Source organism: Mycosarcoma maydis, chromosome 1 (assembly GCF_000328475.2).
Source record: "Mycosarcoma maydis chromosome 1, whole genome shotgun sequence".
Classification (NCBI taxonomy): domain Eukaryota; kingdom Fungi; phylum Basidiomycota; class Ustilaginomycetes; order Ustilaginales; genus Mycosarcoma; species Mycosarcoma maydis.
Genome location: NC_026478.1, coordinates 568593 through 581350, shown reverse-complemented (window position 1 = coordinate 581350; position 12758 = coordinate 568593). Strand labels below are relative to the sequence as shown.

At 52.7% G+C, this 12758-nt stretch overlaps 5 protein-coding genes across 5 annotated transcripts; 4 read left to right on the top strand and 1 right to left on the bottom strand.

Annotated features, from left to right (window-relative positions):
- Nucleotides 1-527: 527 nt before the first annotated feature.
- On the top strand, nt 528-1319 carry UMAG_00221 (uncharacterized protein; the record flags this gene model as incomplete). Its single annotated transcript, XM_011387852.1, has 1 exon — nt 528-1319. The coding sequence occupies one exon, from the start codon at nt 528-530 to the stop codon at nt 1317-1319; it is 792 nt and encodes a 263-aa protein (XP_011386154.1).
- Nucleotides 1320-1890: 571 nt separating this feature from the next.
- On the top strand, nt 1891-2257 carry UMAG_11423 (uncharacterized protein; the record flags this gene model as incomplete). Its single annotated transcript, XM_011388449.1, has 2 exons — nt 1891-1965; nt 2171-2257. The coding sequence occupies 2 exons, from the start codon at nt 1891-1893 to the stop codon at nt 2255-2257; spliced, it is 162 nt and encodes a 53-aa protein (XP_011386751.1).
- Nucleotides 2258-4762: 2505 nt separating this feature from the next.
- Nucleotides 4763-6856, top strand: UMAG_00219 (uncharacterized protein; the record flags this gene model as incomplete). The annotated part of the gene is made up of 1 exon (XM_011387851.1): nt 4763-6856. The coding sequence occupies one exon, from the start codon at nt 4763-4765 to the stop codon at nt 6854-6856; it is 2094 nt and encodes a 697-aa protein (XP_011386153.1).
- Nucleotides 6857-7505: 649 nt separating this feature from the next.
- On the top strand, nt 7506-9416 carry UMAG_00218 (cleavage polyadenylation factor subunit PFS2; the record flags this gene model as incomplete). Its single annotated transcript, XM_011387850.1, has 1 exon — nt 7506-9416. One exon carries the CDS (start codon nt 7506-7508, stop codon nt 9414-9416), a length of 1911 nt encoding a protein of 636 aa, XP_011386152.1.
- Nucleotides 9417-9561: 145 nt separating this feature from the next.
- UMAG_11422 (uncharacterized protein) lies at nt 9562-12402 on the bottom strand (the record flags this gene model as incomplete). Its single annotated transcript, XM_011388448.1, has 1 exon — nt 9562-12402. The coding sequence occupies one exon, from the start codon at nt 12400-12402 to the stop codon at nt 9562-9564; it is 2841 nt and encodes a 946-aa protein (XP_011386750.1).
- Nucleotides 12403-12758: the final 356 nt, after the last annotated feature.

The window sequence follows — 12758 nt, the reverse complement described above, 5'->3', positions numbered from 1 at the left end:
AACTTGGCCAAGACACGAGACGTGAGAGGTCACGGGTAACGTTAGGTGAGAGACGAGACACAAGAACTCGTGCACGCTGTTAGCAGCACCGCCATTTCGGCGTACGTTAACTCGCTACGACAAGAAATGTGGGCAGTGCAACAGTCACGAGTCACAAATGTCGTTAATATTTATGGATCCCTGCATGCAGAATTGCAGTCGTGAGTGCTTCTGCAGATCGCCTCCAGGTTCAAGAGCCTGCCACTTTCAATTCAAGGAGTCAAGACTTGGTTGACTTTATGTACCTCCTCCTCCATCATCTCTTCATCATCGTCAGCATCACTTTCACTTACACCAGCCTCGCTACACTCGCTGCTACCGCATCCTATTCTCAGACGCCTATCGCAAGTCGACCCTCGCTTCACTTGGATCTCGAAGGAGCGGACACTACTGGCATTGCAACAGCATCTCGGTAATTCGATTGGCAGGCTCTACACGGCATCCGCATTCAACCTTGGGCTCTTTGCTCGAGCGGTCCTATTCACATCATGGGTCGCAGAAGAGGCGGTCATATGGAATTTTGCTGCTGCTATCTGCCCATCATCAACGCTGGTGCCTACCTCTTGGTGCTTGAGACGGCGTTCGTTGCTCTAGCTGTCGGTATCTGTGCGCTTGTACCACCTACCATCGTCGCAGGAGAAGGCGTCATTCCGTCATGGTCAAAAGTTCTCGTCGCCACTCTCGGTTTTATTACGCTCGCTTGGCAGATCATCGGCTTGATTTCGGTGGCACGTCAGATGCCTACGCTGTACCGCACCTACCTTCGGATCAACTTTGTGCTCACGTTTGCCATCATCATTGCAACGGTGGCGTTCCTGATCGTTGCAGCCGCTCAGCATAACAAGGCAGTCAGTGCCTGCGTATCCAAGTACGGTGTAATCCCTGCGAGCTCGCAGTCTTCGTCTTCGCTCTCCCTTCAGAGTCAGTCTATGGATGTCTTCTCGCAGTCAGGGCAGGACATTTGCAACATCTTCGTGTGGGCACAGACGGGTGTCATGGCAGGGCTGATTGTTTTGCTGGGCTTGACACAGTGCTACATGCTGTTTGCACAGAGAGCATATGGCGGAGAACAGAGGAAGGCGTTCAGGGATAGCAAGGCGAACTACCAGGACATTCCAATGAACCCGAGGGACTCGGCTGTCTGGGAGCCCAACCCGAACGATCCCTACGCCGGTGATCAACGCGGATCGTATAGAGGTTACGACGGACACAGCCGAGACGACCCGTACGGGTCGTATGCCACTACACCTGGTGGCAGGCACGCCCACACGCCGTATTGAGCGTCCAAAGCGTGATTCTGCTTACGCGAGCAGCATGTCATGTTGCCTTTCCAAGGTACTTGGACGGTGGAGTTTCATTAGACAATCTCTTTGACAACATGTTGCGTCTTGGAGTGTGATTTTGTGAACGGTTCTCCTTTTCCCAAGTGTGGTTCCTTGAAGCTACAAAGAGGGCCCATACGTTTGTGGCTGTTTGAGTTAAAGATTACAATCCAAGTCCCATTCACGATTGGTTGTCTAGACACCCTTTTGGTACAGTGGTTACGCTTCAAGTCGTGAGTGTTTGTGGTCGGGTTACGGCTGCTGTGGTGTTTTTTTTTTTTTTTGGCTCAATGTTGAATCGTGTCTTTTCGACAGTTCGCATGTGACGTTCGTGTGTCACATGTGTGTGTCTGTCCGTAGTGATGTGTGTTTCGGCTCCGAACTCGATTGTCGACACTGGACCCTGATTTCTGCACTCATGAGTCCAACAAATTTTTCGCGTGTTGGCCGTGAACCTATATGGACGTCTCTTGTTGGTGTCGACGACCAAAACCACAAGCCACGTCATATCGCAAGATCGTACACAAACATGTCGGGCCGTCAAGGAGGAAAAGCCAAGCCGCTCAAGGCGCCCAAGAAGCAGAACAAGGAGCTTGACGAGGACGTGAGTACGCGCGGTGCGGTATATGTTCGCACAAGCTGCACTGATATGGGATGCTGACGGTATTCACGATTGCTGCTTTGGTTTTGGTTTTCGCTTGGAATCTGCATTTGTTGTCGGCTAAATCGGTATGCATCGCACAACTCTATCGTGCTATTGGCGTGGAACGCTCGGGGGTATGGATCATGATGTTCGGTCATGTTGACAGGATCTCGCCTTCCAAAGGAAGCAAAAGGAAGAAGAGGCCGCCAAGAAGGCTGCTATTGCCAAGATGGCTGGTGGAAAGAAAAAGTAGACACGCTATCTCTCGTTATTGCTACTGTCTACCTCTCCTGCAGGTCAGCCACGCTTGTTGTCATACAAGCGAGTTGTATTGGGATGGGATCGTAGACTTGCCTCCTTCTGTCCTGCTGCCACCTGCGACTGGCTTCGGCACATGGACAGCCCAGAGACAGTGACAAGAGGATCCCCAATTGTGTGTCGGCTAGCACTGTTCTTCGAGGCAACCGGACAAGAAACAATGCATCTTGGAGTGCTCGAAGCTCCCAACGTTGAACGAGAGTATGAAAACGAGAGTATGAGAATCTTTCATGGTGCCAAGCAACAAGCTGTGAGGGAGGATCGAAGATCGGGTGAAGAGATTCTTGGCCGATCTCTAAGTACCACGTGCAGTGAACATTTGAGGCAGCTCTCTCTAAAATTTGAGATTTGGTCACAATCATGAACGTAGGTCAGGCCCAGATTCGTGATATAGATAGCGAAGGCACCATGTGGGAGGAATCGACAGCCAGAAGGCGCAAGGTGGCAGGGTGCAACGCGCTACAAGCGCCTAAGACGAGATTTACGATTGATATTCGTGATTTCCTTTTTCCCCCCTCTGTTCGATTCAACATTTCATCCTGTTACCCACCAATCGTATCGCGGCTTTGTAAAGATGACTTAGAACTGGTTTAGTTTCGGACTCTGCACGGGAAGCTGCATTTGCGGTTGGTAGCGTCAAAGTCGTCTTCGGGGTAAGAGAAGAGGAATTGAACCGCATGGCATTAAAAGAATCATGATGGCTGAAGCAGGGGGACAGGCATCACAATCACAAATCCTTTGTGCTTGTCACGCAGCTGATAAGCTCGGCTTGAAAAAGAGGTAGCAGGAATTCATCTTTGTTCGACGGGAAGCTTCTGGAAAGAAGAACAGGGGCATGACGGAGGTCCTGGCAGATGAGTGAATACGGTTGCGCGGGTCATGGCGGCGGCCAACCCGCCCTTTCTCAGTCCAGACGATACGCGAGTGAGTGCCACACTTTCGGCAATCATGAATCACGAATGGGAGAGGCCAGCCAAACAAATCGTGAATTCACGATTGCTTGTGCATGACAAGATCAACGTCAAGTTAATTTGTATCAAAAAGTTAATTGTTCGTGTGAACAAGCGAAGCGTCGGGTTGTCGATCACGATTTCCTCTGGAAGCGTTGGCGCAACTGCTTGCAAAGCCTGTGTTTGCGAGTCCTATTTTGACTCCGATTCGAACTCAACATGTTGGCTTTCAAGACTTGGGAACACGAGAGCTGTACTTGGACAAGCGACAACAACTGACTTGATTCGGAGAAGATGCAAGTGCGGAAGAGTAACGAGCACAATCGTTACGGGCGTTGCAGGATATATGCAGGACCCATCGGAGCTATTGGTCCTACCTTAATCTTGAACAATCATAACTACAAATGCACCACTTCACACCGACCACGATCACGACTCACCTTTGGCAATGTTGACTCATGACTTCGTTACTCTTTCGATCTCATCGAGACTTGGTGAGACACCAAAGCAAAGAGTCGGACGAAAGTTTTCCGTTTGATTGGCTCGGACTGGTTTGGCTTCAAGCTGGCTGATACGATCGTCAAGATCATATACTTGCCTTGCCACTGTTGATTCGACGTATCACCTTTGTGGCGAAAGTGGCACCGCCAAACACACCCACAACTCGGGCAACTTGGCAAGCGCATAAACACACCTTGAAAGAAGAGCTGCAGTTGCAGTGACTACGCCAGTATGCCTAGCTGAACTGCGAGGCAGGCGAGTCAAATCACTACGAAGAATCAATCACGAATGAAAATAAGCACTTGGTCAAGGTCGCGTGCGTTTGAACTCAATTTGATTCACAGCGGAGCGGACAAACTTTGAATTCACAATTTTCAATAAAGTCATGAGGATATCGAATCACAAATGAACCGTGAATCGTGAAGCCTAGAAGACATGAGAAGAAAAAACCAAAAAAGAATTGATAAAAAAAAAAGGCTTTCACTGTGTTTATCAGTAGGCATTCGTGATTCAGATCCACGGTTACCTCGAATAAGCAACAGCCGTGAACGCTGCCAGCTCTTGGTGCTTGTGCTCACATCTAGCCGCCAACTAGCGCTCCACATTCCTCTCTCTTCTCACGCAATCTTGAATCACGCTGCAATCGTGAATTGCGAATTCAACATTAACGAACAAAAAAGTTATTCTCCATTTCACAGCGCTGTTTTGGCCCTCACTCGTTACTCACGACTCTCCGAGACAAATCGTGAGTAACGACCGGCAAGCAGGGCAACTGCAATAAGGCAAGTTGAGCTTTTATCAATCTAGACCCTCGCACTCTCCTTCTCTTCGAAGAGTCTCCTGTTCTACAACTTCCTATATACCGTCGCACCTTCTTAGCCCTCTGTTTACCCACACAACCATCCCACCTATCCACCCCTCTCCCTCAACGCTTCCTTTGTGCTCGTTGGCGGGTACAATCAGATCTACCAATATCTTGCCAGCGATCCATGGTCAACGCGTCACCTCCCAACAAAAGCTTCAGTCACAATGACAACACTTCAGCCATAGACGCTCATCCCAACAGTGTCGCCGCTGCCACCAACTTGATCGACCACGACACGGCAGCAGAGGCACCACATCATACCATATCGAGCGAAAGCGAGAGCAGTAATGATGACCATCGCGACGATGACACCACCAACGTGGGCAGCTTCTCAGACCCAACACAAGAGGTAACCTCCGATGTAAAGTCAATCAATTCTCAACTTATCCGTATTGCAGAGTACAACAATGATGCCGAGTATGATCACACTAATGCTAGTGACAATGATGACGTTAGGACCTTGCAGGCCAGTGCCGGAGATTCAAACTACTCGGACACAGATCTAAAGCGCGGGCCCTCGACCCGTGACCTTGAGGCGTCCAACTCGCCAACCCTGCCTCGCACTTCCACCCATGCTGGACATCAAGACGTAGATGACGAGTACGAAACGCATGCCTCGCTGCTCGGCACTGCCGGCTTTGTCGATCGGCGTGGGACCGCCTCTCGACTCGCCGCCCGCTCAACCTTTTCCAGGTTCTGGGAGATTGCACGAGAAGCGCTACCCACCTTGATCGTATCCGTGCTCTCGCTCATGTTCTCGGGCGAGCTTCTCGTCCATCTCGCACGCTGGCCCGTTTTCCAGAAAGTAGACAAACTTTTCATTCTCATTCCTATCCTTCTTAACATGAAGGGCAATCTCGAAATGAACCTCTCGCTCCGCATGTCCACCTCGGCCAACATTGGCGAGCTTGATGTCAGAAGGACTAGAGAGACGCTTATCCGAGGCAACTTGGCGCTGCTACAGGTGCAGGCGCTCATTGTCTCCATGTTTGCCGGCGTGCTCGCATTCGTATTGGGTGTTGTCACGCCTGATCCGCAAGTTGACGTGCCTGCATCATCTCCAGCACCCATCACGCCGCATAAACAGACACCCGAGAATGCTTTGATAAGCAGCATTGTACGAAGCGCGTTTTCCGCCGTCACCTTGCGGAATCGTCGTCGATCGCTTGCCAGTGCTGGTTCGCAACCAACAGCATCCTGGTTGCAGAAGCGACGCATCATTCATCACCATCCAAAACCACCTTCGGACCCTGCTTTGCGACTTCGCAATGGATACTTTGAATTTGTCCTCGTAATTGCGACCGGCATGCTCTCAGCTTCACTCTCATCAGCCATTCTCGGATCGTTCATGTGTGCGCTCGTCGTTATGGCTCGACGCGCCGGTGCCAACCCAGACAACATCGCTTCGCCCCTGGCTGCTTCGCTCGGGGACCTTACCACCCTCACTCTGCTCGGCTTGCTCGCATCATCGCTGGTGCATTTCGAGGGCACCTTTCTGGCAACTGTCATCCTTGCGGCCATGGCGGTCGCCTGTATCGCTTGCTTCGTCGTTACCTACAGGAACGCCTATGTGAGGGAACTTCTGACATCCGGTTGGGTCCCACTGTTGATTGCCATGTTCATCTCGTCGGGTGCAGGATTGGTGCTGGATAACTTTGTCGGGCGATATCAAGGCTTTGCGCTGCTCGCTCCCGTCATCAGCGGTCTGCCTGGTGCATGCGCAGCCATCTTTGCATCACGCATCACCACGGGTCTTCACTCGGGGAAAGGCGCCACACTCCTCCGCGCCTCCTCAAAGGCCGGCAGTGCAGGCGGCGTTCGAGGCATGCTCGCTTCGATTCGCTCCATCATGGCCATCCCTCCCATTGAGGGCTGGCTCGTGCCCATCAGCTTACTCACCATGGGTGTCGGTATCAAGTCGACCTTCATCATTCTCATCCGTGTTTCGGGCCAGATGACTTTTGGTTGGATCTTTGCCGTATCCTTTGTCGGAGCCAGTGTAGCAGCCAACTTGTTTGCGCTCTACTTGGCACATGTGATCTGCCTGGTGCTGTGGAGTCGAGACTACGACCCCGACATCTACTGTCTGCCGTTTGTTTCCTCGATCGTTGATGTCGTCGGTCAAAGTTTGCTAGTCATGACTTTCACGGTAGCCACTGGATTGGGTGACCACATTACCGCAGCTGTCAACGCTGGTGCTGGTCACGGGGGTCTTTGATACACAACGTTCTGTTCCATTCTATTCCATTCTGTACTTTTATATTTCCATTCAGCCATGCAGTTCTCTTCATCTGGAGAGCCCGGGTAAACAGTCGCTGAGAAGATGAAATGGTTCCCATCACGCTTAGCTTTGTGAATCAGTAGCTATCATGTATCCATGATCATGTGTCAGGAATCGTGAATAGAGTCGACCGGTAATCCGCCGATCGGCTTAACAAATCGCAATTCAAGTCGTGAGTCGTGAATCGTGAAATCGTAAATCGTGAATCGTGAATCGCGAATCGGGGATTGTGAATCGTTGTGTGGGACGTAACTAACGCGGAAGTCGGATTCTGCTACAGTGGTGAGTATTCGCGAATGAGTATATATGGCGCGGTCCAGCCGATGCTGGCTTTGGCTTGGATGAGTTGAAAAGTGTTACTTGACCCATTACCCTGTCCTTGAAAGCGTCCACTGAAACAATCCTACGGTTTCAAGTAGGAGACAGTGTCTTTGAAAGCGTTCAGTCTGCAACGGTTCTATCAGGTGGCTCTTTACGACGACAATCACCTTGCGTGGTAGGGACGAAGCAAGGTTCGTACACGAGACCTGACGGCTAAAGCTGAGACCCGACTGCATTCGCATCAAGGAGCTTGATCTGCTTCACAATGGCCCCGGTAGCTGTGGAAACCAAGGTGGATGCAGGGCTGACTTCACCTAGCTCCGCCTCGCCGAACAAGCTCATCTCCAGCCTATCACCCACCACGCCTACCGACGCAATGGCATCAACCTCGAAACGAACGCTCGAAGGTGAAGAGGCAGACATGGAAACCAACTCTACTCTCTCTAACGTACCTCAGTCTCCACAATACAAGAAACGCACGTGGGCACCGTCGCTACACCTCACTGAAGCACCGCAACCGCCGCAACCCGATCCACGAACAGTCTCCGAGATGGCCGCGCAATCCGCCGCCACTGCTCTCGGCTACGAGGGACGCAGGATCAAAAAGTTCATGCAGCGTCGAACTGTGGATTACTTTGGTGCTCTTTCACATCTGAGGTTAAGACAGCGTTTGTCTACAACGACACGACCCGACGGATTAAGGGGAGGAGTGTATCCGACGCCTCATGCCATTCCGAATTTTCTTCTCCCCGCTGGTTATGATAATCTTAGCACCAATGTAGCAAAGCAACTGGTTCATACGAGCACCAACAAGATTCGCTGCCCCGTCAATGTGGTCAGATGGATGCCGGATGGAAGACGGCTGTTGACCGGTTCAACTTCGGGCGAGTTCACGTTGTGGAACGGGTTGACGTTCAACTTTGAGACGATCATGCAGGCGCACGATTCGGCGGTACGCGCGATGGCGTGGTGTAAATCCGGAACATTTCTAATCTCTGCAGATCAGAACGGAACGGTCAAGTACTTCCAATCCAATCTCAACACGTTGCAGTCGTTCACCGCGCACACGGACTCTGCGAGAGGATTGGCGTGGTCTCCGGACGACTCCAAGTTCGCCTCAGGTGGTGACGACAGTCTGCTCAAGATCTGGGACTTTGATTCGTCCAAACAGATTCGCGAATTGAGCGGGCACGGTTGGGATGTAAAATGCTTGGATTGGCATGCAAGCAAAGGCATGCTGATCAGCGGCAGCAAAGACAACCTCGTCAAAGTATGGGATCCACGAGCCACACCGGGTGGGACGTGCCTAGCCACGTTTCATAACCACAAGAACACGGTGCAAGCGTGCAAGTTCTCGCCAGATGGTTTGCGCTTCGCCACAGCATCGCGCGATATGACGGTCAAGCTGTATGATCTACGCATGATGGCCGAACAGACGACGTTGAGGGGGCACAACAAGGAGGTGTGTTCGTTGGATTTCCATCCGCTGCATCACGATCTGCTGGTGAGCGGTGGAAGCGAAGGAAGTATGCTATTCTGGGATCTGAGTGGAGCGACCAACCAGGCGTTATCGGGATACAACTGGGGAGAGAGCAGTATGATTGGCGGTGGAGGAGACGGGATGGATGTGGGGGAGGGACGCAAGAGTGGAGACGAGTTGTTGTATCGAAATGAGACGGCGCACGAGAGCAACGTGTGGAGCTTAGAGTGGCATCCGTTTGGGCATCTGTTATGTAGTGGAAGTAACGATCATATGACGAGGTTCTGGCAGCGCGCGCGCCTGGGTGATGCCAGCACAAGCGCAGCGCCCTCTGGAGGAGGATTCGATGCGATCAACGCGAGCTTCTTAGGTGCTGGTGGAGCCGACGACAGCTTCATTCCCGGTCTAGGGGGCGCGGGCAGTAAGAGCTTCATTCCGACCTTTACCAACGACCATATGCAGCAGGATGGTGCAAGTTTCACTGCACCAACAGCCGACGACGACTTGGCCATTCCAGGCTTAGGTTTCACTGCCACTGCCAACCAGAGTTTCCCTCCGGCACCTACCCCAGCCTTCACCCCAGCCACAGGCGCCAACGCTCCACTACAAGGCACATCATCCCAAAACTTCGGCTGGAACTCCCGCTCCCAACAACAGCCTCCCCGACCAGGCGGAACCTACGGCAGCCTGTACTAATTCTCCACTCTCCGCTCACCTCCAGCTTACTTGCCAATCCAACCCGATCCTCGCTTCATACACAGCCACACACCGACCTGTAAAAATTCGTGAATGCAATGCAATCTGAGATTCAACTCGAAATAACTTATAAAAGAGACCATTATCATGCCATGCTACTCCTCCAGTCATCCTTGACGATCCAGGGCGAATTGGGCTTTTTCTCCTTCTTGGCGTAGGCCGAGATTCTTTCAGCGATAGCGTTCTTACTTGCTGATTTGCCGAGTTGGTCTAGACGTTCTTTGATATCGTCGACGAGACCTGCGCGAGTCTTCGTGCTGCCGTCGATGCATTTCAGGAGTGCCGGGATAGCGTCTTCTCGCAGCTGGTGTTTGAAGCTGCTCGAATCTTTGGCGCGAAGAGCAGGCGTTGATTCAGGGTTGGCTTCCCCCCACAGCGCGGCCAGCACTCCGCCCGCTGGCAGGGCAGCCCTGCGGACACTGTCCGTGTCCATCGCCGCCGGCGGTACAGCGTCCTCTGCAGAGAAACCCATCGGCTCCGCACAAGTAAAAGTAAAAGGGTTCAGCCCGAAGCACGCGTCGTTGAGAAACTCGATGCGGTACGACGAAAAGAGCTCGTAGTCGCACCTGCCCAATTCGCCTTCCCAATGCGGGCCAGCGGAGAACGGCACGAGCTTGGCATCGAATCGCCTGCCTAGAAGCTTGACTTTCTTCTTCTTCTTGGGATGCAGCAAGTTGGTGGTTGCGGCGAGTTGAACGGGCGGCACTGGCAACCCCTTGGCGTCAATCTCGATGACATCGTCATCATCAACGTCCATAGCCGCCAGTCGTTGCTGTTCCTCCTCCTCTTCCACCTCAAGATCGTCGACAAGCCAATCGTCCATCTCAGAATCTTCATCTTCGTCCACAACACTGTCGTCCTCCTTCTCCTCGCCATCCTGCACATCTTCACCCTCGACTTGGCCCATCTCTTCCCAGTCCGCGTCCGAGTCGTACGAGTAGTCCAATGAGACCGGGTCTTGGCCCAGCGGACACCGCGGGCCGATCAGATTCGTCGACTTGGTCCACGTACCGTACCATCCTGGCCGACGATCCGACTCGAATTGCAGCAGCTTGAGCTGCACCTTGTTACGGTCTTGTAGAGCTTCGAGTGCCTTTTCCGCTTGCTCTTGTGCATTGCCGCCGAGAACGTCCGACTCGGTGACGATCCGTTTGATGTCGCGCACCGAGACGGGCGGGTGTACACCCTTTCGTCGGCGAGGCGCAGAGCCTTTGAGTACAGAGGAACGCGTGATCAACTGTGAGAGCATCTCCTCGCGCGTTAGCGCTTCTTGGCCCATCTGTGGCTCCTTGACAGTTCCCGCAGGCCGGGCAAAGCGATTGATCGGCGCAAGATCCTTGTACTGGCAAGGCAGGAAGGTACGCTCAAAGTCCGAGACAGTTCCACCGGCTGCGTGGCCAGCCGCGACACTGCCCAAGGCAATAGCAGCGCCGACGGTCGACTTCGTCGGGCTCTTAGGCACGACCTTCTTGACGAACGACGTAAAGAAATTGGCTTGACGCTTCTTTTGCTCCTCAGCCTTCTTGAGCTCAGCCTCCTTTGCTTCTTTGGCCTTTTGCTTCTCGAGCTCCTTAGTCTCACGTTCGAGACGCTTGGCCTCCTTGGCCTTCAGCCGCTCAGCCTTGGCGGCCTCTTTCTCGTCCTTCTCCTTTTGCTTTTCGGGCGAAAGCTCCATTGACTCCTTGGCCTTGCGCTTTTCCTTGGGCGAAGATGACGCGGAAGGCGTCGATGCCTCGCCGCCAGCCGCAGGGCGCTTCGCTGTAGGTTGCGGTGTGGATGCTGACGAAGAGGATTTGCGCTTGTGCAAAGCAATCGGTGTCGACAGGGATTCGCGATCATGCTCGTTGTCGGCAACAGAGCCATCATCGAGTTCATCCTCGATCGTGATAGGCTCTGTTGATGTGGATCTGGCTGCTGTGATGCTGGCTTTGGCCTTGGACTTCGAAGGGGTCGAAGTTGAGGAGCAAGGTTTGTCAATCGCCACAGTGGCCGAGATTCTGGATTTAGAAGACTTGTCAAGCAAGGCTTGTCTCTCTTCTTGTTTGAGGTTCGCAAAGAGCTGCTGTGCCTGCGTGTGTGCAGCTTCGCGGTCGCTTCGGCGCTGTGAGAGCTTGGTTAAGAAGTCTTCTGGCAGCATAGAATCATCGATGACCTCCCATCGCCACAGCTGTAGAGCAGCGGGGACAGCAGGTGTGTCGTGGGATGTGCTGGTGGAAGAGTGGCTTGGAATGTCGCTCATGTCAATACCGTAGTTTCTTCTTTCTGCCACAGTACCGATCGCTGATTGAATGGCAGATAGCGAGAGCTTTCCCTTGAAGGCTGTCGAAGCAGAAGAAGATATCTCGGAATCGCTCGAGCCGAGTTCGGTTTCGGGTGCCAGTCTACTGCGGATCGTCTTGGCAAGCTCGACTAATGACTTTTCACTTTCGTGAGCTAGCTTCGCGATCACGTGAAGATGCTCGACAGGGATTTCGTCAAGGCTCTCCTGACCATCGAGATATTCCTGAAAAGCAATGACGGCCTTCATGACAGGCATCATGCCGGCCCAGTTGACCGCCTTTTGCTTGAGCACGAGTCTGCCGTTCTTGAGTTCGACCAAGGGAGTTGCGCTACTGAGCTTGAGCTTCTTTGCAGCTGGGCTCGGTGACACAGACAACGACCTAGACGTTGTCGCAGAATTCCGCTGCTTGTCCTGCACGCCAACCTTGGTGCGGCTTCGATCAGCAATCGATGATAGGATGGGACGATTCTCGGCATCGCTGGACGAGGCGTTTCCATGCGACGAGTGTGGGTTGGTGCCGGTGGACGCCTTGCGCTTTAGGCTGTTGGAGGCCATCTTTCGATCAATGTTGATGTCAGAGTCGGAGAGCATAGCATCAAAGCACGACGAAGGCGAAGGAGACGGTGGTGGCGCCAGAACGCTCATCGCTCAGTCACGTGAGAATTGATGTGCTGTCGTGGTCAAGAAGGGTCAAAGATCTAGACGGATATTCCGGACGAAGATGGTGAACCAAGGAAGATAAGTCCGAAAGCGTGGGAAGATGGCTCGTTGAGGTGGATTCTATTGCGTCGAAATATCAAGAGACACTGGCAGATTAGCCTTGACGCCACGATAGGCTGATCGGAAGATCCGGCTTGGTAACTACGTTGGCTGATCCTATGTTGAATTCGGAGCGATCTCCGCCGAAACTCGAGATTTCTATCGAGCGATGAAGCGATCCAGCGAACAGTGTGGGAAGATGTGGGAGGATACAATCGAGAATGCTTGACGGGAGGATGGTA